At 37.6% G+C, this 25,930-nt stretch overlaps 3 protein-coding genes across 3 annotated transcripts; 2 read left to right on the top strand and 1 right to left on the bottom strand.

The window, feature by feature from the left end:
• The first annotated feature begins 163 nt into the window (after window positions 1-163).
• LOC127979360 (protein argonaute-2) lies at window positions 164-20,182 on the top strand. Its single transcript, XM_052584765.1, has 20 exons — window positions 164-500; window positions 2,177-2,224; window positions 4,198-4,378; window positions 4,455-4,575; window positions 4,734-4,915; window positions 5,029-5,165; window positions 5,247-5,381; window positions 5,474-5,561; window positions 5,703-5,850; window positions 5,956-6,075; window positions 6,156-6,278; window positions 6,386-6,519; window positions 6,631-6,815; window positions 6,897-7,056; window positions 7,233-7,323; window positions 7,786-7,980; window positions 8,068-8,202; window positions 8,564-8,665; window positions 8,852-9,051; window positions 12,752-20,182. The coding sequence occupies exons 1-20, from the start codon at window positions 476-478 to the stop codon at window positions 12,858-12,860; spliced, it is 2,619 nt and encodes an 872-aa protein (XP_052440725.1). The 5' UTR covers window positions 164-475; the 3' UTR covers window positions 12,861-20,182.
• Window positions 20,183-20,640: 458 nt separating this feature from the next.
• Window positions 20,641-24,495, top strand: si:ch211-57n23.1 (uncharacterized). The gene is made up of 3 exons (XM_052584802.1): window positions 20,641-21,070; window positions 22,251-22,775; window positions 23,623-24,495. The coding sequence occupies exons 2-3, from the start codon at window positions 22,261-22,263 to the stop codon at window positions 23,762-23,764; spliced, it is 657 nt and encodes a 218-aa protein (XP_052440762.1). The 5' UTR covers window positions 20,641-21,070; window positions 22,251-22,260; the 3' UTR covers window positions 23,765-24,495.
• Window positions 24,112-25,436, bottom strand: LOC127979385 (chromatin accessibility complex protein 1). Its single transcript, XM_052584807.1, has 3 exons — window positions 25,256-25,436; window positions 24,873-24,999; window positions 24,112-24,795 (listed from the first exon to the last, which is right to left on the bottom strand). The coding sequence occupies exons 1-3, from the start codon at window positions 25,406-25,408 to the stop codon at window positions 24,716-24,718; spliced, it is 360 nt and encodes a 119-aa protein (XP_052440767.1). The 5' UTR covers window positions 25,409-25,436; the 3' UTR covers window positions 24,112-24,715.
• Between the last annotated feature and the right edge of the window lie 494 nt (window positions 25,437-25,930).

A 25,930-nucleotide genomic window follows, 5' to 3' on the forward strand; every position in this document is an offset into this window, starting at 1 on the left:
AATAAATATATCATAAACCTTTTACATTTCAATATGCCTCTAAATTATTTAAAAATAGCTTCTAAACAAAGCCGGAAATGACGTATCATGACCGCCAGCGTTAGTTAGATGTTTATTTAATGAATGTTTTAGTACTGCTCTTGGTAATTTTGAATAAAATACATTAAATAAAGCATAAGTCGACGCTGATATACCTCACACATATGTTAGTGTCGGTTTCCTCTAGCTTTGAAGCAGTGAGAGTGTGTGAGTGTCTGGTAAATACGCGCTCGTGCTGTGAGGGGGGATGGGATGGGGCCACTCAGAGCTCTCGTGCTCCACTAACTCAGCGCGCTCATTAATCCCAGCTTTCTCCTTTATATCGATGCTGTCTTAAATTAAAATTAATTTTCCCCGTTACCGCATGTGTTACGTGGCACCAGAAAAGCAAAAAGTATTTGTCTGCGATTGAGTTTTGGTGCAGAAAGCGTTTAAAATGTATCCCATTGGAGCAGCTGGTGGTGAGTATTATTATGACTAGCGAGCGTGCTAGCGACGAAATGCTAACTGAATAAGTGTGGTGTTTTTGATAAAGATAAAATTTTCGTTTAACGGCGTTCGGCTGTACATGACATAAATGTTCAAATAATGTTTTAGATTATAGTTCTGAAGTGTTCCCCCCCATCTCTGTCGAATGTTTGTTTTGTAGGCCCATTGTTATTGTTAGCCTGCTAGCTAAGCTTGTTGACCTGGCTGCTGGCTTTTGAATTCACAGCGTCTGCTTAAACTTTTATCCTCGTCAATTTTAAAAAGTTAAAAAATCAAACATTCTTACTATTTCAGGTTTCGGGATATTAGCGTAGGTTAGAGGTGTCGGTCTAATTGTATATTGTGAGTTTTAGATGTTTTAACGTTGGTAGTTAGGCACCAGTTTGACTTTATCCATCTAGTCATGTGCTAAAAGCTACTAACTAACGTTCTAGTTAATAAATTGTTAATTGTTCTACTTCTAAATGTTGTATGATTTCGGTCGAGTTGTAACTTTTTGTTATGTATTATTGCACAGTTGCAATGTTCAGCTAAAGTTGACTGTGTATATCTAAATCACGGATACAAAATTATTATTGTTTATTATAGTTTATGACAGTTAGTTTTAGTGCGTTATGCATTTTCATTACATTTCAGTAAGAAGTATTGAAATTCCAAAAAACGCGTTTCACACATTTTAAGAAACAGTAAAACTACAGAACGTTTTGTTCAAGTGATAAACTTAGTTGGTAACACCTGAAAACAAAGTACCGTTTAGTTTACTGCATTACTGCACATGAACTAAAAATGAACACTGCTTTTATGACACGTTGTGACTTGAAGCGTGCTAATACAGTTTTAAAGTCAAAAGTTTAACTTGTTAACATGCGTTATTGCGCAAAAAAACTAACATAACAATCGTTTTATTATCAGACGTTAATAAATGCTGTAAGAAATATAATTGTTAGATTATCTTAGCCAGTGCTTAATGTTAACAAATGGGACCCTATTGTAAAGTGTGGACACTTTGTTTCATAAAGTGAAGAGTGTTGTATTATATACGTTAGAGCCCTGTTGGTATTTGTGACGTTTCTTAAATAGTGATATAAAGAAAAGCAGTTGCTGTAGTTCAATGAAAAGACATCCTGGTACTTGCATGTGTGTGTGTGTGGGAGAATTTGGCAGGTTGTTGAGTTGCTTGTGTGGTGTTAGTGATATGGAGGTAAAATGCCTGTTGCACAGTGGGATGGGTTCATTTCCCTAGTATCTTCCTGCCATGTAGTGTTTTTAGGGTTGATAAGATGGTGTGAGACAGTTCAAGGAATCTGTCAGCGAAAGACTTCAGATACCCACAGCCTCCTTTTACATCAACAGTTTTTCACACATTTAACAAGGTTGCATTAACTTGACCTCTTTTTCAGAAATCAACCAACCCTGTGACCCAATTTTATTGTACGGTAGACATTTGGGTAAAAAAAAAAAAAAAACTACATCTGATGGATATTACTGACCAAAATGAACTGCTTTAATGTGATTTTATGATCAAAGTGTAATTTTACAGTGCTAATCTGGCTTTGAACTGGAAACCTTTTGGTTTTCATATGTTTCTGCACATGATCACTAATGTAGAGGTTTGTTTAAAATAATCCATTTATTGTGTCTTTTCTAGCTGCTGAGCTGTGTCAGGGACATCAGTCTTCAGGGTCAGATGTTTCTGGTAAGCAGCCCAGACTAAACTGGCCTGTTGACAGTCCAGCATATATTTTCAGTACTGTTTATCAAGTTGCTTGAAATGTTTAGTTAAAGCTTTAAACCGAGGGAATGATTATCTCTCAACTTAATTTACTTTTAAAAGCTTTGTTTTAACACACTGTTTTTTTTTCTAAACCTTCAGTGTTGTATAGTATTTTTAATTTTTTTGCCTGCTGTTGGGTTAGTACAGTAGTAGATAGTTTATTACTTAAAGGTGCCATAGAATGCAAAAATCACTTATAAGGTGTTTGAACACAGTTGTGTGGCCGCAGTGTGTGAAAACAACCAGCCTATGATGTTAAAAATCCACCCACTCATTGTTTTATAATCCCAATAAATCATAAACAGTCTCTCCACATGTGCAGTTTCAGGTTTCTCACTACTATGATGTCATAGTTGGGAAAGTCCCGCCCATTGGTGACACTCTCTGCTCTATTAGCATATACATAGCCCTGAGTGAGAAGGAGCAGTCCGTCATTACTGTTTTCTTGCTGTAGCTGCGGCAGGTACAATGAACATAAACCTCTGAAGGACAAAGTGGTTAAATTTCATTTTCGAAGGAAATGTCCTGGAAAAAAACTGGAAGAGTACTATACGTTTGTGCTAACATTTTATGCTGGACTGCCTCACAAATGAAGGTCAGTTCAGTACTGGAGTTGTGCAAAGATTACTTCTGAAACAGTGATCAATACCAAAACTTTGTGCACAAACGTCCAGACTCTAGACAAAGTAAGCATCACGCCTCATGTATTGTTTTCCAAAATAGTTTTTTGGCTCTCTGTAAGGCTATGTTGCTAAAGCTACCATTTGGCGCTTTTCCATTACCATTACCAGCACGACTCGCCTCGCCTCAGCTTGGTTCGCTTTTTGCTTCATTTTCCTTTGCAGATAGTACATCCACAATAGAACCTGGTCATCATAGCGATGCCGCAGGAAACTGCCGTGACGTTAACTTCTACGTTACACACACCCGCTACCCACACACAGGACAATGGCGGAAATCGAGTGTATGCTGTTTTGATCCTTGGGATTTGGCTGTTTCTCACAGCAAGAAGACAAACGTTGTTTCAGGAGAGGCTGAGGGCAGCAAAACTATTTAATATTGACATGGTTATTCAGGATACTCCGTCTGGTGCGTGCAATGATAACGCAGTGAATAGTGATAATTCTCTCTGACCAATCAGCAGTCTGCTGTGTTTTCACGTCACATTTCGGTATCGCCTCAGCTTGCTCAGAACCTCGCCGGAGGTGATACGAAAAAAAGTATCTGGAAGCAGGTACAGGTACAAATTTTACACAGTGGAAAACCAAACAAAGTTGAGTCAAGGTGAGCTGGTATTGTGTAGTGGAAAAGTGCCTGTTTTCACTAATGCTGCCTTCACGTGCTACCAGAATGATCATGAATAGGAATGTGGTAGTTAAAAATTGCATTTGGAAGCAATGTGAGTTCAGTATCAAGGTCACCACCAGTTAAACCGTAACACCGGTGGTATGCCTGCCAGCATGTGCTCTTGAAGCTCTGCACTCCTCTGAAAAGGGAGGCGGGAGCACCAGCTCATCTTAATTTAAAGGGGACAAACACAAAAACAGCACTACATTGCCCTAAAAGTGGCAATTTCAACAAGCTATAAAACATTATATGTGGGGTATTTTGATAGAAAACTCTCTAGGGACATCGGAGAACAATTTAAAATATTGCATCAATGCATTCTATGGCACCTTTAAACAGCATCACACTGTAAAAAATAAAATTGGGCACAATGCATTCATCTGAAGAAATGTAAAATCTGTAAATCTATTCTTTTGGATTACCATTTTTAATTAACAAGTTGCTCAGAACTAAAAATTGAACTTTCTATCTTAAAATAATAGATCTGGCCAAAACGTTTGTGTTTCTAATTAATGTTTAAAAAAATTAACACTTTGTGTGTCCCATAGCTCCACTGTCTCCTCCGGCACAAGAGTATGTCTTCAAACCACCTCAACGGCCAGACTTTGGCACAATGGGTCGGACAATCAAGCTTCAGGCCAACTTCTTTGAAATGGAAATACCCAAGCTGGAGGTGTACCATTACGACATAGATATAAAGCCCGAGAAATGCCCACGGAGAGTAAACCGGTAACATCTTTTGACTGAAACTTGGAGTTTCAACTAATTGTTTGGAAGGAGATTCATACTTACTTTTTTTTGGTAGTGAAATTGTTGAGCACATGGTCCAGCACTTTAAGACGCAAATCTTTGGAGATCGAAAGCCTGTGTATGATGGAAGGAAGAATCTCTACACTGCCATGCCTTTACCCATTGGAAGAGAAAAAGTATGCACTAATAAAGTCATATTAAAGTCTGCGTTGGCTTAATGATGTTTATGTTTGATAAAGCAGTTAGTGAAATATGTTAAGCTGTTACTCTGTAGTCTGTACCTTCTCAAAATGCTACATCAAAGTCATACTGATGTCCCGAACTGCTCTTATAGGTGGAACTGGAGGTCACAATTCCAGGTGAGGGAAAAGACAGGAGTTTTAAAGTAGCTATCAAATGGATGTCCTGTGTGAGTCTGCAAGCTCTACATGAAGCACTGACTGGACGGCTACCAAACATCCCTTTTGAGACCATTCAGGCTCTGGACGTTGTCATGAGACATTTGCCCTCTATGAGGTTAATGGCTGTGTTTTGTTTACTCTGTTTTCATAAATCACCATAAGAGGGCGTCAAACTTCATCTTTTTGCACACTGTGCCATCTTAGAGAATATTATTGCTGTGTCTGCAGGTACACCCCAGTTGGACGTTCATTCTTCACTCCCTCTGAGGGCTGCTCCAACCCCCTCGGTGGAGGAAGAGAAGTCTGGTTTGGCTTCCATCAGTCTGTTCGACCATCCCTCTGGAAGATGATGCTCAACATTGATGGTTAGTGTGCAATGATATGATTAATAAATGTTTCTTGAAAACTTCTTACACTAATCTTTGTTTTGTTATATTAATATTTAGTGTCTGCCACTGCGTTCTACAAAGCTCAACCTGTGATTGAGTTCATGTGTGAAGTTTTGGATTTTAAAAGCATTGAAGAGCAACAGAAGCCTTTAACGGATTCCCAGAGAGTGAAGTTTACCAAGGAAATCAAAGGTGATTCATTACTGTAATTATTGACTTCCCTAATGGTTTTTATGGAATTTGTTTTATGATTTTCTGAACACTGCTTTATTTTCATCTGTCAGGATTGAAGGTTGAAATCACTCACTGTGGACAGATGAAGAGAAAATACAGGGTGTGTAATGTGACTAGGAGACCAGCCAGCCATCAAACGTAAGATCTTTCACAAAGCATTTTTTTTTTTTTACTTTATTGAGGTCTTTCTGTATGAATGCCATTCCATTTTATATTCCTCATTGTGGTGATGCAGTGTCAAAGGCTAATGTTTTAAAGACGTATTTTGCTTGCCTCCAGGTTTCCCTTACAGCAAGAGAATGGTCAGACTATTGAATGCACTGTCGCCCAGTACTTTAAGGATAAGTACAAACTGGTGCTGCGATATCCACATCTCCCATGTTTACAAGTTGGTCAGGAGCAAAAACACACTTACCTTCCATTGGAGGTTGGTCAAGACCACATCTTACGCTTACTTTTTTCCACCCATCTCTCATTTGATTTCTCTGAATGTCATTAACTTTATTTTTTTTTTATTTTTCTTTTAATTCAGGTCTGTAACATAGTAGCCGGACAGAGATGCATCAAAAAACTGACAGACAACCAGACCTCCACTATGATACGTGCCACAGCCAGGTCTGCGCCTGATCGCCAGGATGAGATCAGCAAACTGGTATGTGCAACTCTCTGTATGTTTTCAGTCTTCTAAATCTCATCCACACCTCATGATGGATTTTCATTTTGTTGTGACAGATGAGAAGTGCCAACTTCAACACAGATCCTTATGTGCGTGAGTTTGGAGTTCTGGTTCGAGACGAGATGACTGAGGTCAATGGTCGGGTCCTTCAGGCACCTTCAATTCTCTATGGTGGAAGGGTAGGAACCTGTCCTGATCAACTTGATTTTTGTCTTGCTGACCTTGTGGCTGAATCCCATTCTGGATGTGTCTTTCTTATTTGGTGGTGTCTTTATGGCTTTTTCAGAACAAAGCGATAGCAACCCCAGTCCAGGGTGTGTGGGACATGAGGAACAAGCAGTTCCACACAGGGATTGAGATCAAAGTGTGGGCTATTGCCTGCTTTGCCCCGCAGAGGCAGTGTACAGAACTTCTTCTGAAGTAAGGCAGCTTTGGCCTGGATCTGGAGAAGTTGTTTGTATTTGGGGGAATTATATTTAACAAAAAAGTTCAGACCCTTAAATGGTCTAATCCTTTGTTTGTTTTCTCTAGGGCATTTACTGATCAGCTCCGTAAGATTTCACGTGATGCTGGGATGCCCATTCAGGGCCAGCCGTGTTTTTGCAAATATGCCCAGGGAGCAGACAGTGTGGAGCCCATGTTCAAACACCTCAAGTACACATACCAAGGCTTACAGTTGGTGGTGGTCATTCTACCTGGGAAGACTCCAGTTTATGGTAACTTATCTCCTCTCTGTTTCTTTTGTGTTTTTTGTGTGCAGTGTATTTTGTAACACTCTAAACTGTCAATTCTCACAGCTGAGGTGAAGCGTGTTGGAGATACTGTTCTTGGCATGGCCACGCAATGTGTCCAGGTGAAGAATGTACAGAAAACCACACCTCAGACCCTTTCAAACCTCTGCCTCAAGATTAATGTCAAACTGGGTGGAGTCAACAACATTCTTCTTCCACAGGGCAGGTAAGGGCAGCTTTTCCAAAAGCCATTGACATGCAAAAGGATTAAGGCACTTTCTGAGCCTTTGTTTGATTGTTAGTTAATGCCTGGGCTGCTTTCCTATGAAACTTGACCAAAAGGTACAGCTACCTGCAAGGTTGTGTTTATTTGCATTGCTTTATCACTGTTTTTGTTTGTAGGCCCTTGGTGTTTCAGCAACCAGTCATCTTTCTGGGTGCAGATGTGACTCATCCACCAGCTGGCGATGGCAAGAAACCCTCAATTGCTGCTGTAAGGCTGACATACCTCTGATATTTTATAGCCCTTTTCACACTGCAATTGAAATATTAAAAAATACACGGGTAATGTGTCCCGGCGGTTGTTCCCGGGTTGCTAGATTTTACACTTCCACACTGCCAGTGATTACCCAGAATATGTGCGTGTGTTCACACACAACCCGTAAAGATCCTGTAAAGAAACGTGACATCAGGGTGTGACGTGTAATGAGTCAAAAACGTTTGGCACGTTAACTTTCACTTAAGCTGGCGAATGATCTCCGCATCAGCGCGGGAAGTGAGGAACTAACTGATCTCTGATCTCATTACAGTTTGCTAATTTTTTTCGCACTAATAAGTGGCACTAATACCACAAGTGTGACCAATCTACAAGCCATAAACTCTCTAGTGAGGATTTTAACATCTCATAGCTAAGGTACCCTTTAAATTATGCTAACTTGAAGTTTATTATATTTAGGTTGTTGGCAGTATGGATGCCCACCCAAGCCGATACTGTGCCACGGTGCGGGTGCAGCAGCACCGTCAGGACATCATTCAGGATCTAGCCACCATGGTGAGAGAGCTGCTGATCCAGTTCTACAAATCCACACGCTTTAAACCAACACGCATAATCTACTACAGAGACGGCATCTCAGAGGGCCAGTTCAACCAGGTAGGTTACAGGTCTGCTCTTTTTGTCAATGCTAAGTGGTGCTGACACATTTTGTTTAATCTTCATTGTACTGTTTTGTCTGTGCAGGTTCTACAGCATGAACTGCTGGCTATTCGTGAAGCCTGCATCAAGCTGGAGAAAGATTATCAACCAGGCATCACCTTTGTAGTAGTGCAGAAGAGACACCACACCAGGCTCTTCTGCATGGACCGGAATGAGCGGGTTGGTTATGGCACAGTTTTTTAGCTCTATTTAGGTGGTCCTTGAAGGAAAAAGGCTTCTAGCAAGCACTGACAGTTTGTATGATTATACACAGTGCTCAGTATGTTTTAAATTTTAAGAGAACGTCCTGCATAGGAAGTAACCAGTGAGAAATGTGGTTATTGCAAACTTCTTGTGAATCAGAAAAGCCTTTGCTCTTGTCATTGTTAAAGTATGATTATTCTAGAATTTATATTAAAAGTATATATTCTTGAGTAAATTATGACCATTTCTGACTATCTGATGGTTGTTGTTGTTTTTTTTTTACGTTTTTTTTTATGTCTTTTAAATTTTCCATACAAATTTCCTTTTTATATTCAAGGTTGGAAAGAGTGGCAACATCCCTGCCGGCACCACAGTTGACACCAAAATTACTCATCCGTCTGAGTTTGACTTTTATCTTTGCAGTCATGCCGGAATTCAGGTACCATTGAACATTTCAAATGGAATCCCAATGAAAGGTCGATAAAGAATTCATAGACTTGAACGCTTTATTCTGAGATATCAGGTACCTAAACAAGTGGAGGTTAATTGGCTTTAGTGTTGGTGATCCTTATGCTTGTCTAAGTGTGTGTGATTTCAGTGGTTCATAATTGCTGAATCTCCTCAGGGAACCAGCAGGCCATCCCACTATCACGTGCTGTGGGACGACAACCATTTCACCTCTGATGAGCTGCAGGTCCTCACCTACCAACTGTGCCACACATATGTGCGCTGCACCCGCTCTGTCTCCATTCCTGCACCAGCCTACTATGCTCACCTGGTGGCGTTTCGTGCTCGCTACCACTTGGTTGACAAAGAACATGACAGGTACTGGGTCTTAAGGCTGATTTATACTTCTGCTTCATACCTACGCTGTAGCCTTGACGCTGTAGGCTATGCATCAGTTTTCTTTTATACTTCTGCGTCATTGTCCGCGTCGACATGCAGTACACATTCAAACAGCTAGTGGGCAGTGTCCACGTGTATGTTGCTGGTGTAACCTGCAGTACCATGATGAAGCCGCAGTTAATCAGAGAAGCATTATAGCCTTGACAGCATCATATAAAAATTAAAGCTTTTGGCTTTTCTCCTGAGGCAAGAGTGCGCATCGAGCAAAATATTACTAATTCACATTTATACAAAGCATAAGAAAACAATACTATGGGGAAAAAAATACATAATGTTTATAAACCAATTATAATTAAGTTGCTTATACAACTATAAACAAAACAGTGTCATGTACGCATTCATAGTTAAATAGAAAGGGCGCAAAGCCAGTTACACAGAATACATTTTTTTATTTTTTTTTATTTAAAAACATGAGATGCAGTGGGATGGGGAACAAAAACCCACCTTAAAGTCTCGAGATATGTTTTGAAAAAGTTGAACTTAAATTTATTTTAAATGGCTTTCTTAATATGCGGCTCTCTTGTGCGAGACACGAGTCCAGCAGTGTCCCTCTAGAAAATGTGCGAAATATGCATTCTGTGTGAACGGCTTGGTTTCAGTTTTGATGTAAATAAGATCTTTTCCAAATTTGATGGTCTCTCTATTTTTCTAGTGGCTTCATCTGAATAGGCTAACATAAACCTTATAATGCAATGACACTTACATCGTCATCACATCTCGTGCCCCACTGATAAAGGACAAGTATACTTTGGACGGTGCAGGCACACCTAAAATCCGAATGCAACGTTTTTGTGTTCGAATATGGACTTTTATTTTAAATTCGACAAATATTTAAAAAAAAAAAAAAATTTGACAGCCCTACTGTGTAGTATAATAAATAAGAAAATAGTTTTTTGCTTTGTTTTATCTTATATAAGAAGGTGTAACATTAAAATATATTAAAGTCCACATAAATGCACACAAAACTCAAGTACATACAGAGGAAGGGGTTCTAGCAGATCTAGCAATCTCAGCGCTTGCAGTCTGCGTAGAATTGACGTGCTGTTCGATTTTTGGAGAGGTGCACATCAGGCTACGGCATACTACGCATAGCATATGGCGTAAGTTCGACGCAGAAGTATAATTTGGGCTTTACTGCGATTAACATAACGTGTAGGTTAGGGATGTCAACGATTAATCGATGATCGATTAATTGTCGATAAGATATGCAATCGATTAAGGCTATCGATGGTCGGTTAACCGATTCAATGTTGGGCTGCGTGCGGCTCATGCGCACTCAACACGTGCGAGCGGCTGTGAGTGACGGTGACGATATATAAAAGCATCATCATTCATTCACAATGTACAAATTAAGCTTTTAATGTGATTTAAACTTTAAAGTACATTAAAATAGAAACAACATAAAAGTTCTTCAACATTAAATGCAATAGAAATGTAGTTACTAATCATTTCATCAGATAACTGTTTTATATCGTGCGCTTTGCAGGGCTGCGGGACACAGTGACAGGACAGGTAGTCTATTCATTCCTACAACTTGTTAATTCATTCCTACGAATTATTAGTGTGGCAATTGTCCATGTTTCATAAATTTTGTTCCCTAAATAACCCATGATTTAAGTGAAATAAGGGAACAAATTAATAAATCGAACGAATTCTTAATTCATGAAATCTTTAATTTCCCTTCCCATGTTTACCACAGTAAGAGATGCGAAAACAGTTATTAAAAGCGAAAGATAATAAAATAAACCTGGGAAATTAGAGGGTTAGACTATGAAGATTTAGGAAAAGAAACAATGCCTAAATATACTGAATTTGTGGAAATTCGTGACCAACTGGCAAACCAGAACAAAGCCGCGTAAATGAAGACTATGGGGTCCAAAAGCATGGTCGCGATCTAACATTTTCCAGTTAACCTATTGTTCCTCTAATAAACAAAGCTTTTATACCACACTTGTCATAATCAGATCTTATCATTTCTAAATAAATAATTGCTGGATTCAAAACAGCGATTAATAGGCGCTGTGACCGACACATTTCTGGAGCATTCAGTTTAAATAGACCGTAGTATACCGGTCCACTCTGCTGTTATGCCAAGGACGTTTTTGCTCATATGAAGAGGATCATCTTTTCCGTCTATATGCGAATGCGTGTTAAGTACAAGCCTAGTTTACATTATAAATAATAGTTTAACATTCAAATACATTGCGAATATGGAAACATTTCGAATTGTGCCGAATGAGACATGAGCAATAACCTCCAAATAAATCTAGCCAAAGCCGCGCTCGCTCATCCTCGTGCACGCATGCACTGTCACGATCTAATGCGCTGTATGCCGGATTTTTAAAAAATCTGACATTTTCTAGGACAGAATCCAGCAGGATCAAATTAATGTGAGCAACTGTGTTTTGGTGCAGCAGCGCCGATGTAGTTCACTTAATGTGCAGCACAGTCACACGCGCTCCACATTTCGGATAATTTTATACAATAATGTCAGTTGAAAACATTGAAATTGTGCTTTAAAATACAACAACGAGCACCACAAAACCATTTAAAGAGGTGCGTTCAGCGTTCTCCGTGCGGGATTGGAAACTGTCAACAAAGTAAAATGACCTCAAAAGTATGGCGCGCTCTCTTCATTTTATCAAATGATCATAATCGCATCTATTCATTTTATAATCCTGCTACTAGCATTTTATTCAGACTAAATCCTCTTTAATTCAAGTGAGAAAGCGTTTTGTGTGTGTGTGTGTGGCTTTTGCACAATCCTGTCATACCACTGACTGCGTGCCTGCAATAGACACATTTTGCAGTATTATGGTTAACGATTAATCGATTAATTGATCGTTAATTTAAACGACGATCGATCATGGAAATAATCGAAATTTGACATCCCTAGTGTAGGTTATATTAAAGGGTTAGTTCACCCGAGAATGAAAATTTGTCCATCCTTCTACTCACCCTCCTGTATGTGACTTTCCTCTTTCAGAATAATCCATTTGAAGTTGCATTAAAGATTGTCATTGCTCTTCCAAGTCTTTCAATGGGGTAAGCGGGTGTTTGTTGACAACAGTTCAGAAGACGTGAAATAAAGTGTGTGCTTCTGTAGTAATACTGTAGTGAATCCATGCGTTTTTGTAAGATAAATATCCAGATTTCAAACGTTTTCTGGTTCCCCACAGTCAGCAGTTGTGTTTGTGTTTGATATCTGGATATTTATCTTACAAAAATGCATGGATTCACAACGTCACGTGAGGGACGTTTTATTACAGATGGGCATGTCTTCTGAACTGTTGACGACAAACACCCGCTTACCCTAATTGAAATGCTTGGAAAAGCAAGGACAATTTGTAATATAACTTCGATTGGATTATTCTGAAAGAGGAAAAAGTCACATACACCTAGGATGCTTTGAGGGTGAGTAAAAGATGGACACATTTTCATTATCTGGTGAACTAACCCTTTAATTCTTATCATGTACAGCTTATTCACATATAGTTCCTTACACAACTGTATGTGACTTTTTTTTTTTAATCAATTTTTTGTTTGTTTTGCAAGACCTTATTTATTGTGCATTATTATACCAATAGATCTGATTATGTGTTGTATTTGTTTGCCGCAGTGCTGAAGGCAGTCATACGTCAGGTCAAAGTAATGGTAGAGACCAGCAAGCCCTGGCCAAAGCTGTGCAGATCCACCAGGACACTCTGCGCACCATGTACTTCGCCTGAACATAGCCAGAAACAAGCCCTACATCCTGAAAACAGCACGGTGTGTGTGTGTGTCTGTGTATTTTTATGTGTCTGCCTCAATTGTATAAATGAGAACCTTCAAATAGGGGAAAAAAACAAGAATCGCCATACTGTTAGGTTTCCAATTGCCCACGTAGTCAATTTCCGTACATGCTAAATATCCATGATTTTTAGAACAGTAATATGTGAATTTAAATTAGCTTTTTTTCTTTTTTTTTTGGAGGCATGGTTATGCTTCTGTTGGTCATGTGCATGTCAGATTAGAGGTTAACATGTTTACATATAGTCAATCCAAAAATTCAGACTATTTTTACACTGAAAGTAACATTTGCATCCGAATGGGCTTGATTCAGTACTATAGCCAAGGCTGGTGATGGAGACTGTCCAACAGTAGTTTTTACAAACTCATCAAACCAATGGGTTCGGGTTAGTTTAGAACAGCACAGATCAGGTTTAGGGGTTGTGGGGTTGCAGTTTCCACAGCTAAATTATTTATCAGCAAAAGCAAGTGCACTGACCAGATGGGGACTTCAGGACAAAAGTACTTATCCTGTTTTGTTTCATTTATTTGTGCTAATATGAATTTTTTATCATGGTGTCATTGTTCAGTCCAGTGCTCAGTCATCCTACTTTACCTGCCCGCCAATGACATGATGGGCCGAGCATGATCATGTGCTTGTATCATGAAATTTGAACACAGTATGTGCAGAATCAAGAATGCATTTGAAAGTGAGAATGTAGGAATTGTTCTGACAATCAGTTTTCTGGCGCTCACATGACACTGGTTCTCATTAATGACACCCTCCGTTTACCTGTGCCAGGGTTCTCAATGCAGAAACAGCTCTGGAATATGGGTAATTGTCCTGAAAAGTACAAATATCTTGGGGCTCTAAGCATTTAGATGAGATTATCTTGTACGTACTTTTAAATTCTTCTGCCATGAGCTTTTTTATTTTTTTATTTTTTCTGATTGTAATGTAAGGTTTCAGCGGGTTGGACGTGTCTAAGTTAAATTTCTAAAACATGTCAAAAACACGTTTTAAGGAAAAAATACCATCACCTTTCACTTAAAGCACCTGTTCTGAAATTGTTATGATGTTGTCAAATCTTCCCCACATTGAAACGCAAAGCCAGTTTTGTGCTGAATATTGGGGAATCTGGAGCCCTGGGATTTTCTTGGTTCTGTGCGTGGTTTCTTATAGTGAAGTCTGACTGTACTTCGCCTACCAGGTTTATGTTGTCATCGCACTCCAGCTGGCCATACAGGCAATTGAAGAATAATACTAATACAGTTGCATTGACACAAAATCAGTGAAAATTTCAAATGCACCTTAGTTGTTGTTTTTTTTTTTTTTTTACCAAGAATCTGAGGTTAGAGAAATAGAGGTTTTCATGAGAATATTACAAATTCCTTTTTTAACATTCAAGATGTATTCTTTTTAGATATATAAAACTAAATTAATTTAGCAGAATCTATTTTTTCTTTTTGAGACTTTTTGTAGAGTAACGGTGGGGCCATTAGCCGAGTAGTTGTTAGCCGAATAGAAAAGGTATTTAGTTTGAATCCAAACTTGGTTCAGATTGAAGCGCAATACATCATATGTGAGTCGGTAAACTGTTTTCATGTAAACAGTCTTATCCCTTCTAAAGCATATCATTGTGATGTGTAGTGATTGTTTCAGTCTTGTTAGTGAAGTAACTGTAAGATCACTTCCCCCAAATAATTCTTCAATTCTAACTTGAAATTCTTGAAATTTTGAACCATCTTTTTCTAACTATGCATTCTTAACCAAGAGATTTTAGTGGTATGTTTGTGTATATGAATTATAAATATAGAACATTTGTAATGTAGTCATTTTCATGCTGGGTACTTTTAGTAGTGTAAATAGTGCAAAGCCTGTACCCGCTGTAGCAGTATTAGCTTACAAAATACTCTATTTTTATTATCAACAATTGGATGTTCTTTCTATGGCTCTCAATTATTCCTGTTAGCCGAACAAGATTACATATGTACTTGTGGTTAATGTCCTACCATAACTGAAGCACAATAAGACATTATAATTGTAGGTGCTAGAGTTTATTCTTGAGACTGCCATTTTTTAAGTATCTTGTTTGACGTCAGCTTTTAAACAAGAATCACAGACTGGTGGTCAGAGAGCTTAATGTTTTTGATCTGGCGAAATCTATGACTTTTGACCCTGAAACCCTGGCCCTTCTCTTTCTAAATCCAACAGGCTGCATATAAGGGGCATTTTAATTTATCTTCAAATACTTGATTAGAGTTATGTTGTTATTTGGCGCTGATCTCGTAACTTGTGAAAGTAGATGCACTTTGAAGAGCAATGGACACAGACCCCCAGTTCCTGTGTGTATCTGGATCACGAGTGTGTGATTTGGGTGCAGTTGTGTGGAAATGTCTAGATGTCCTACCTCCTGTTACCTGTTACTTGCATAATGGTAACATTACCGCACTGGTCATTTCCTCATAATTGCACTAATAGGGAACTTGTCTTTTCATCCCTCTGTAAGTGAAAGTGGTAGATGTCACAGAAAATCTTGAACACTTGCTCTAAAAGGCATCTTGAATTCATATTTGTTCAGAGGCCATACCTGCTGGCATTTAGCCTAGATGATTTAGCATTGCTGTTGTCTTTTGATGATAGTTTAAAGTGATGTATTCAAAGTGCTGCAAGTTTCCGACATGAATCCCAAATATCATTATATGCTTTCCATAAATAACTGGCTTGATGCTTTAAATGTGCTCCGTAAGCTATACAAATATTCATAAATGTGTGGTGTGAATTTCAGTTTCATCATTTTTTGTCCTTTTTAAATTGCAGCGCATTTTTGCTTTATACATATACTTGTTTGAGTCTCATGTTGCCGTTTTTCTTTTTTTCTTTAGGTTTGAATAATAGTAGGCTATTTATCATACAGCAACAAAAACGAGAGATGAAATCATTGCTCAACCTACTACTTCTAGATATTCTCTGGAACAATCAGATTTCTTTAAAACCATTCGTTTCATCCTCATGACCTGCTTTATTTAGATGTTTTTAGACGTTACTGAGATTAAGTATTTTAACCTTTTAAAAAAATTCAGCACCTTAGTCACAGGTCTACAACATATGCAATTTCTCAAGTGTGAAATATGAGATGTTTTTGCACTATATCAGAAGTGGTGTTGCTAATTTGCATTCTGGAGGACAGATTGTAAGAGAAGAACCATCGATATTAGAATAGTCTTGGCTTTATTTCTTTGTTCATATACAATCATATTGGCACTAATCTATTAAAAGTTAACAAACGTGAGAAGGTCTTGAGTTCTTACACTATGCAAAAACTCATTTCCATTCAGAGCAGTCCCTCTGTTTATATATAGGGGTCAAATTGTCGGATTTTGTCTGTGAAATCTGTCATGCATACCAAATTGAGTTAGGGACTCTGAGTGAACGCAAGCCTCACTTGTGTGTGAGTGGTGTTTTTTTTTTCTTCCATTCCCTCCTTCCACAATACAATCAACTGATGTTTTTAGCAGTCTGACGCAAATGCTCGATTCAGATAAATCCGTTCAAATATCTGTGAATGCAAATGTAATTGAGGCCAAGGATTAAGGGAGGAGAATGAAGTATGGTGCTGGTTTTGCAAGCTTGTCTTGTTAATCTATGCTGCAGCATCTCTGTTTCAATTCTTAAGAGGCACACACAGTGTTAACAGAAAATTGAAATGGTGCCTCAATTTCCCTGGAAACTTTGAAATATTTATCATTGTTATTCCATTTACATTGTCTCTTTGAGTCGTCTTTTCTAGAGTATTGTCTTTTTCCTGCTTGAGTGAAGCTTGTATATTGCTTGGCGAAGTATCTTTCCAGCTTTGTGTGGGGTAACCGTGTCCACATGACTCTTCGCTTTACACCTTATGATTTGAATAAAACTAGTTAGCTGTGTTGATTCTTAGTTGGTGCCCGATGACTTTCAGATTTTAATTTCAGAAACATAATTATTCATGCCAGACAAATAAAAAAGCCAGTCTCATCAAAAGAATTGTGCCCCTGAGCTTGATGATCAGAGGTGGTCTTTAAACCTTAATAAACATATTGCTAATGTATTTGCATTAGAACTTTGCACTATAGTGTTCTGAAGCAGAAATGTAAGCCTCTCTCTACATAACATTGTAGTTTTGTTACTGTACTCTTTGCTTTTTAATTCCTAAGGTGGCAAGTTTAAAATGGGCTACCTTATGACCTGCTAAAACCATAAGGATACAAACGAACAGTTTGAATGTACTTCATACGCCTGCATACTGGTTAAGAACATCCACCTTATTTTCACCGGTTTGCTCCACTTTTTTTATTTATGCATGCACATTTTAAGGTTTTTATCCATGAACTGTATCTCACCATTCATGGTTGTGATGTACTAAACTAACACATGGGTAGTTTATTCAGAATACACACTGGCACAAAGATCCTCATATCTCTGACGTTTGTGGTGCTGTACTGTAAAAAGTGTACATAAGGCAGTGTTTTGAGCTATACTATAACACCCGTGTTCACTTATCTACCCATTAAGCCAAATTCATTTTCACTGAAGCCCTGCCCTCATTGTGTGCACAAACCAAACCTCTGCTCAGTTTCGTTACAGATCCGTTGCCATTCATGTAGTTGTTTATTGGGTTTCAAAACACTTTTTAGGATTTTGTCCACCCTTCCTAAATCCTAAAGTAGGTTGGAAAACTAGACTAAAAGGACCAAAATTGAAGCATGTTGTGAGGGATAAAAATATTGCAAAGTGTCCTGTCGAAGAGCACAGTTCCATTAGTTCATTACATGCCAACATGTTATTTATTCAAATATGAGCATGCATATAAGATGAAAATGGGGTCTTGAGAATAATTGAGAGCTTCATGACGACCTGGCTTTTTAAACCAACTTTGAAAACTACCTCAATAGTGTCAGGTGCTAACATTTGAAATATCCCTTATACATATATGTATATGTGCTCATGACAAAGAACAATAATTGTGACCAAACAACACAAGCCTATACTGTGTGTTAAGTCTTTTAGTTTTCTTCCAATCTTTTTTTTTTAAGCGATTTTACATTTGTTTTATGGTGGATCAATATGAGGGATGTTTCAGCATGTAACAAAATTTCAGGGGACCAAAATAAATTATTTGAAAGCTTCCCTTTTTAAAATGTAGTGATAAATACTCATCAGCTTTTAGAAGTTTATTAAAACCATTTTCCCACTGTAGCCTTTGAGTGCAGCTGTTCTCAAATTCTCTAGTTGTATTTGAGAACAAATGAGAATTCAGGCCAGGATAATTGCCAAAACGGTGGTGAAGTTGGTGTAGTTCTTTTCTGGATCTTGACTGAGTTGAGTTGATTTGTTATGTGGCAGTGTCATCCCCATGTCCATCACTAGCATTGTGCCATATCGTGGATAACATACTAGACAAGAAACGTCCAATGACCCCTCCTCTGTGTTTAATGTATGTTCGGGGGAAAACTGACAACATTTTCTTATGAAGCAGCTTGTCAACCTGTGTCAAATGGCAATCGTTTAGCTTTACTGTCTTTGGAGTGCCAGCACTCCACTTGATTCTTCTACTTGATTTATATCCAGTATTGCAATAAAGATGTTTGGCACTCATTCGACCCTGATCCGTTTGATGAACGTTCTGTGACGAGTCTGCGATAAGCTATTTGTATTTAAACGTTGTCATGTGAGACTTCGGAGTGCTATTCATCGCGGTTGACATCTATTTACCTTGCTACATTTTATGAAGGGAATTCAATTTTGATTTGATGTCTCTCAGACTGATAAAGGATGCATTAAGCATCCTAATACACTGGCATTTGAGTTTCTTGAGAGATCAATAATAAGGTACAAAGTGGTTCTATGGAAATCATTCACGTTCTAGTTTTCCATCGGCGAGCTTAAAAACTCTTGTGTCGTATGTGTGCCTTTTTAAAATCTCTCCCACCCCTGATCAAGGGACTATCCTTTTCATTTGATCCTCAGCGCAACACATTGAATAATTTGTACATTTATCATGCAACCTTGAGTGAATGCTGCATAGAATGATCAGTATTTGTATTTTGCACTTTCTAAGCAGTTTTAAAGGATGCCCTGTTGTAACTGGGCACACAGACTAAGACTATTTAAGACGAGGTATTTTCTGCTACAATAGGAATTCTAAGGAACCAGATGACGACTTGGTCTTTTCGAAAAATAAAGTGTATAGATGTGAAGTACCTCATAAGCCTGATAAATGCTGCATAAACTTCATTTATTGTCTTTTGTGAACCTCATTTCAAACAGTTTCCCCTATAGAGAGGTTTGATGCCCGCAAGCTGTGCAAGCACCTTCTGAATTATGTGATTTGACCATTTTAAAGATTAGCAGCGATGCAGTTCTGACAGGTTCACTGACATAATACAATATTACCGAGCCTCAGCTGAGTTGATCATGACTATTAGATATGTTGTGACGTCTTGCAGTCAAAAGTTACAGTTGACTCAGGTATTGCCATTAAGGGCTGTATCTGCTATTGCCTCTCATCCTCAATCCCCTCACCTGTGTCTTAATGTAGCCTTAGGACTGCATTTATGGATGGAACAAAGTATATCTGGCCTTAAAATATGCACTATTAACCACAACATGCAAGTCACTACAAATCAGGCCATACGTTTTTGCCATAAACTACCTCCTGAGAATGTAGGAGTGTCCTGGAACTGACAGACAGTTTTTTTTTTTTTTTTTTTTTTTTTTTTTTTGTTTTTTGCAAATTGTACTCTAAGTTGACAATCATCTTTTTTCAAACAATAACAAACAATTGTAATTCCAGGACACTCTTCTTGTTGTGTTTTTAACCATATTCATGCAAGTGATGGAAAAGCCAAGTGACCAAAGTTTCTATTCGAAGGCTTTCTTGCACTGCATTGTGGTGTCAAACCTCTCTCACATCAGCAATTTATCTTTCATTTAACCTTGTGTTTGCTCCTTTATAACATGCCAAATTAAATTTGCTGTCATTCCTGTCATGAATTTTCATTTCTGATTCATGTGTTTGCTTTCACTGCTAAGCTCCTTGTTGTTGTTTTTTGATAATGTAAAGTGTGAGCTTTTCCTTTTCCTTCTTTCTTTTCTTGTTTTTTTTTCTTTTTACAAAACAAAATTACAAACCAAGATATGCTGTAAACCCTGCTAAGACATAATGTGAAAACGTATCATTTAATATAGCTCACTTTTGCTTGACCGTGTATTGCGTCATTTAATAAACTTAATTTCCTCTGACTGCCGTGTCTAGTGTTTTTAATGTTTTATGCCAGATTTTTTACTTCTATGATGTTTTCGGACATGCTGGCCTCTGTTAATGTCTGCTGCTTTTGCCAGCTTTTTTTCCATTCCTGTTTGCTGAGATCATATTTTGGCGTTTAAAATCCCTCTTCACTTAAGTTTTCTAGATCGTCAAACAACCATCTGTAAGTATACACAGATTGTGTGGATTCTTGCAAACCTCAAAACAATGTTCCCTGAGGCCAAAACTGCTGTTCACGCTCTCTTCTCACATTGCAGTACAAAACTCAGCTTTATGCTGTACAGTTTAGCTCACATAAGTAAAAGTTAGGGTTTATTTAAGGACAATCCTTGTATCTTTTAAAATAAATGGTGACTGCCTCAGACTCTTCTTCCCCCTTCAACATCAAAAGAAGGAAAAACATCACATTCACAGACGGAAACCCTCCTTAAAAAGTTTACAAGGGTTGTGTCTCAAAACCTACTGCACATCTGCACCGTGTTCTAGAAAGAACTTTATTCTGCGCCCCAATGATGTCTAAAATGCTGTCTAGATAGGCACCTCACTAGGTATTGAGACACGGCCACTCTTCAGCTGATAAAAACTCTTGAACTGGAAACTCACATCTCAGACGTCTGTTATGTTTTCACTCTGACGCTTTTTATTATTACTATTTTTTATGTTCAACGCCCGTTGTTTATTTCGTGTATTATTGTTGTGTTTGTGGAAATGAAAGGGTTTTCTTTGCTTATCTAGACAAATAAGCCGTGAGCAGCTCTGAGTTGAGCTGTGAAAACTGAAGAGCGAGTCAGATTTTCCAATAGCTCATTTCTGAAAAGCACGCGAGCTCCTTTTCTGCCTGCTGATCTATAATAGTCTGTGAGGTAAGTTTAAATGTTTGTTTAATAGTTTTATCATGTTAAGGTGTTAAATGTTTTTGTTTAATTTGTTCGTTGCAAGCTCAATTGCGAAAACGAGGTTTTATCGGAATTCTCCTCATAAAACGTTTCAGTGGAAAGAACATTACTAAGTTTCATAAACGGCGACAGAATTCGAAGGAATATTGAGTCATATGTATTCCATTCATGAACTCAAAAACTAGTTTATATAAAAATTTCGTCCGTGTGCGGTGTTTTGTTTTTCTTTTTTGTTTGTTTCCTTCAATAACACTTAACTTTAGATTGGCCTAATAAAACGATGCATGTAATGTACACATTGTTTCAATGTTATTTTGTACAGTTCCAGCATACCAGCAGAAGCAACTTAAGCAATTGTCTGATTCCTCAGAAAAGTGTTTATTCAATGGAACTATAAAAATTGCTCTGTTTGAGCATCTGCTCGACATGATCGTAACGATTCGCCCTACCTCTTTGGCTGACCATCTGGACGAATGTTGAAGGTGAAAAGCAATCGTTATTTTACAGTTTATTGCTTTAATCCAAAACACTATAAATAAGTACTCATGGGGTCCATTGTTTCTTGGTGGAAGCCATAGGGAACTACTAAAACATCAAGAACAACACAAACAACTGCAATTTTAATAGATTTTACACCACCTGCTGCATGCAATAAACACAAATATACTTTAATAATGTATTAAATAAAAGCAATAAATTACAAACTTGGCGACATTAATATTCTCTGTAGCAGTGGTTCTAAATATTTTTACTCCCTTTTGAAATAGACAATATTTGTATGCTGTTATATGTAATCTGATAGGTGTTTATGTTTTTAGTGTTTTATTTCTGTTTTAAGTTTGTTAATATTAATAAACTGAAAAATGACCATTTGCTGAGGCAATTTGAGACTAAATGTTTCATAAACTAACAAATGACATACTCTTTAATCTGTGAAAAAGCTGTTTTGAATAAATGTGCAGCCTTCATATAATTCAGCATGCTAGAAAAAAAGTGTAATATAACCTTAACCATGTAGAATAATCTTTTTTAAGCATTTTATTGAGATCCATTTTTATTCACAAGGTCAGGAATATGGGTTTGACACACTACGCTCACACAGTGCAAGGACACTTAATTCTTTCAATACTGTTTACTGTTTGCCCAGTATCACCAGTATGCTGTTGCTCCAGGACAGAATGAGAAGGACTTGTTTGTCCTGGTGCCTGTTCCTGCTGTTTGTCTGGTACCCAGCGGGCAGCATAGTGACAGAGCTTGAGCTGGAGGATACGTACCGGGACTGGGACTTGGGTTCTGGGTTACACGAACTCCTAAACAGCTTTCCAGCTGATAGTCCATTTGTCAGAGAGGCGCCTGGCAGGCCGGCCAACTGCACTCAGCGCTTCTGGCTTCCTCCATCCTCCCCTGTGTGCTGGGATGATATAGCAGGCCCAGAGGAGTTTGAGAAGTCCCGCCTTCTCGTGCTGCAGAACAGGGCCGCCCTGCAGGCTGTATCCACATCTAGTGGTCTCGAGGAAGGAGGTGCGTCCTATGATCAACAGGCCAGGGAGAACATGCAGGGCATCCGGGCTGACCATCTCGCTGTGGCCCAGACCGCTGATACAATGCAGAAGGTGTTCATGGATTTAGATGAGAAGAGGAAGGAGGGGAAAGAGCATTATACCTTCTCAAGGTAATTTAGTAATTTTGAATGCTTTCATGGAAGATATGTTTGGCTGAGATTTAAAACATTCTGCAGAATTTTTGCCATGAAGTCGCCTTTTTACTATCTCAGACAAACAACTAACTGGAAGTCATTCACTTCTGATGGTGAATATTATTTCTGAACATATATGGAATTTTTAGCCCCATTGAAATATTTGAACTTTGCGACTTGACTTAAAAGTGTGACACAATGTGAGAATGACCAATATTTTTGCTCTAAAACATTAAAACATAATCTTTAAACACTATTTCTATAAAAGGCCATTTGATCAGAGGGCTTTTCCCAAATTGTTTTTTTTTCTGTTAGTTTTAAGTCATTAGACAAACCAACCAGCTACGAGTTATGAACACTACAAACTTTTTGTTTTAAAGTCAAATTTTACAATTCTGATTATATAGAAACATTGTTTTTACATTTATTGCAAAATATTCATATATTCATCTATAAGTAGTCTTCGAGTGTAATGAGATGTTTTTAAAGAGTAACTGGCTGAATTTGCAGAGCGTGATTTATTATTTGTGGAGATTTCCTTGCAGAAACATGGATACTGTTATTTTGCCATTAATGTTTAAGTTGAAAAAATATAGGCTAAGTGTGAACCATATTTAAAAGTTTATTAGTTATTGTTAAAAATCTAATTCTCTGTTGAGAAAACTTACTTTCTGGAATCTGACTGTTACACTCGGTTTCAGAGACAGTGGAAAGGCAGAATACATGACTGCAAAATGTCATCACAGGTTGTTTTCTTCTGAATCAAAATTTTAAATAGTACATTTCAAAACTGAAGAATATTTTTTTTCTCTCTCTCTCTCAGTCTGAAGGAGCAAACTGACAACACGAAAGACTCCATTGCTAAAAAGGAGCAAGTAGCAGCTCTTCTAGAGAAACATCTTGCCAATCTGGAGAGGTCTTTGAACACTATGCAGCTTCGACTGTCCAAACTACTTCCCCAGTAATTTCATTTGAGCAGCACAACCTACACATGTAGAAAATACTATAATGCATGTTTTATTATAACACTTTCTCAAACAAACAAGGCTTGTATGATCATGTACTGCATGCCAACAGCACCCTGTTTTTCTCTTTTGGTGCATATCTTCCTCTTGTTTTTTTTATGGAATAAATAATAGGTAATGGAAATAAAATATATTTTTATTTCCCCAAACTATAGACTGTTCCCTACGAATGTAAGGTACAATTATATTACGCTTAATAAAAAAACACAACAGTTCACTTTCAAATGTTTCACACGTCATAGATTTTGACTGACTGCCATATTGAAAATAAGATTAAAGTAAACACATAATCAGCAAAAGTATTTATTCAAAATACAAAATTCTAACTGTTCAAGCATTTAAAAACTCTACAGTGCACTATATAAATCTTAAGCTGCAGTCCAGAGTCAAGTATTAAACACATTTTTATCACCAGTGGTTAAAATGTTAAAGCATAGTCATGAAATATATCTCTAAGATACGTTTCACCCCCTTAGAAAATCATTTTACGTATGCATATGAGCAAGGTCTTATTTCACATTGAATGAAATGGACTGGACAGATGTTTGGATCTTCCCTAAACATACAAATCATGGTGTCAAGCATAAATAAAACCCCAATGATGCATGACGAAACACCATATAACCTGGTTTCCAGGACTCCGAGTGGTTCAGCTGTGAATCTATTGGACATTTTGACACACGGCATAGTGTAAGTGGGTGCTAAAACATACAGACTACATTATGTAAAACGCGCACATTACCTCTCTAAAACAACAGAGGTGTAAAAGTACAACTCTTTTTGTGAAATGTCCTGATTTGTAAGACAATGCCCTATGGTTTTATCCACTGTTTTAGAGAGGAAGTGGTCAGGACCAGTTCACAGTGATTTCCTCCGACTTGCTGTACTTCACTACAGGTTGTCATCATCTTTTTCCATTTCTTCCAGTGACTTCAGATAGTCTCTGGCCAAGATTTTCTTAGGAAGGATATCTAAACATAAAAGAGAGAAAACGGTTTACACACCAGCTGATTTAGTTTGTATAATAGTGTTAGTCACCAGGACTCACCGGTTAAAAACTGGAATGTTTCCGTCTCCTCAGCTGCATTGGCCAGATCACTGTATGACAGTGTGTTTGTCTCTTTACCCGAACCATTTTTATATGAGGACAGAGTCAAGTGCTGTACAAAAAGCTCCTAAGAAGAAACAATGAATATGTCACACATTAATAAGAACACAAGTGATAAACAAACACACTGTTAGAGCCTTTCCTTTGTACGCTTACCAGTGTCTACATGAAACTAAAGTGTAAAGTTTTTAAGTGTACTTCAACTAAAAACTAACTGGTGTCACGGATGTTTCTAGTGACTAAAATCAAAAAAGTTTTCAACTAACGTTAAATAAGGCAGATAACCTGGTAACTGACCATTGATTAAAAACACATCAAATTACCGTTGCCTTTGTTGTCAAGAAAAGAGCGTCCTGGTTAATACAGGACACGTCGGGAGAACTTTTCATGATTAATCGCACCCTCGACATAGGCAGAGATACATTTTTACTGTTTGTAGCTTGCTCAACTTTCTCCTCCATGTTGTTTTCAGACATGTGTTCCGTAACTTCCGTTAGCAGCTGCGTAACGGAAGTAAATCAACAGGCTTTCAAAGAGACGTCACTGCTGGATGACGGTCACATGGGAATTGTAGTTTTATGACATTTCGTTTGTAGTCCTTCCTTCGAGAATTTAATATTTTCCGTCAGTATTTCACAAAAGCAGTTTGAAATCTGGAACAAATAATCAGAGAAAATTATATATCGAGTTAATTTGAAATGTGACATTTTTTTTTTTCATTTTTATATTTCGTTAGTGAACCGCAGATTTTTATATATATATATATATATATATATATATATATATATATATATATATATATATATATATATATATATATATATATATATATATATACATAAAATACAAAATAAATAAAAAAATAAAAAAATAAAAAAAATATCAAACGATCAAAAAAATGTTGTTCAACATTTTTGGCTCCCAGTATCTAAAACAATATTTGAAATCTTGCTGTATTGCATAAAGAATCAATTAGAATATTAAATGATTGTAAAATT

This window comes from Carassius gibelio, chromosome B19 (genome assembly GCF_023724105.1).
Source record: "Carassius gibelio isolate Cgi1373 ecotype wild population from Czech Republic chromosome B19, carGib1.2-hapl.c, whole genome shotgun sequence".
NCBI classification, from domain to species: domain Eukaryota; kingdom Metazoa; phylum Chordata; class Actinopteri; order Cypriniformes; family Cyprinidae; genus Carassius; species Carassius gibelio.

Bases quoted from the DNA above. Each gene is read 5' to 3' on its own strand.
- si:ch211-57n23.1 (XM_052584802.1), top strand. From the start codon at position 22,261: ATGCTGTTGCTCCAGGACAGAATGAGAAGGACTTGTTTGTCCTGGTGC. The intron at 22,776-23,622 runs GTAATTTAGTAA...TCTCTCTCTCAG, and splicing joins GAGCATTATACCTTCTCAAG to TCTGAAGGAGCAAACTGACA.
- LOC127979360 (XM_052584765.1), top strand. From the start codon at position 476: ATGTATCCCATTGGAGCAGCTGGTG. The intron at 501-2,176 runs GTGAGTATTATT...TGTCTTTTCTAG, and splicing joins TCCCATTGGAGCAGCTGGTG to CTGCTGAGCTGTGTCAGGGA. The intron at 7,057-7,232 runs GTAAGGGCAGCT...TTTTGTTTGTAG, and splicing joins ATTCTTCTTCCACAGGGCAG to GCCCTTGGTGTTTCAGCAAC.
- LOC127979385 (XM_052584807.1), bottom strand. From the start codon at position 25,408: ATGTCTGAAAACAACATGGAGGAGAAAGTTGAGCAAGCTACAAACAGT. The intron at 25,000-25,255 runs GTAATTTGATGT...GTTTCTTCTTAG, and splicing joins TCTTGACAACAAAGGCAACG to GAGCTTTTTGTACAGCACTT. The intron at 24,796-24,872 runs GTGAGTCCTGGT...TTTTATGTTTAG, and splicing joins AACATTCCAGTTTTTAACCG to ATATCCTTCCTAAGAAAATC.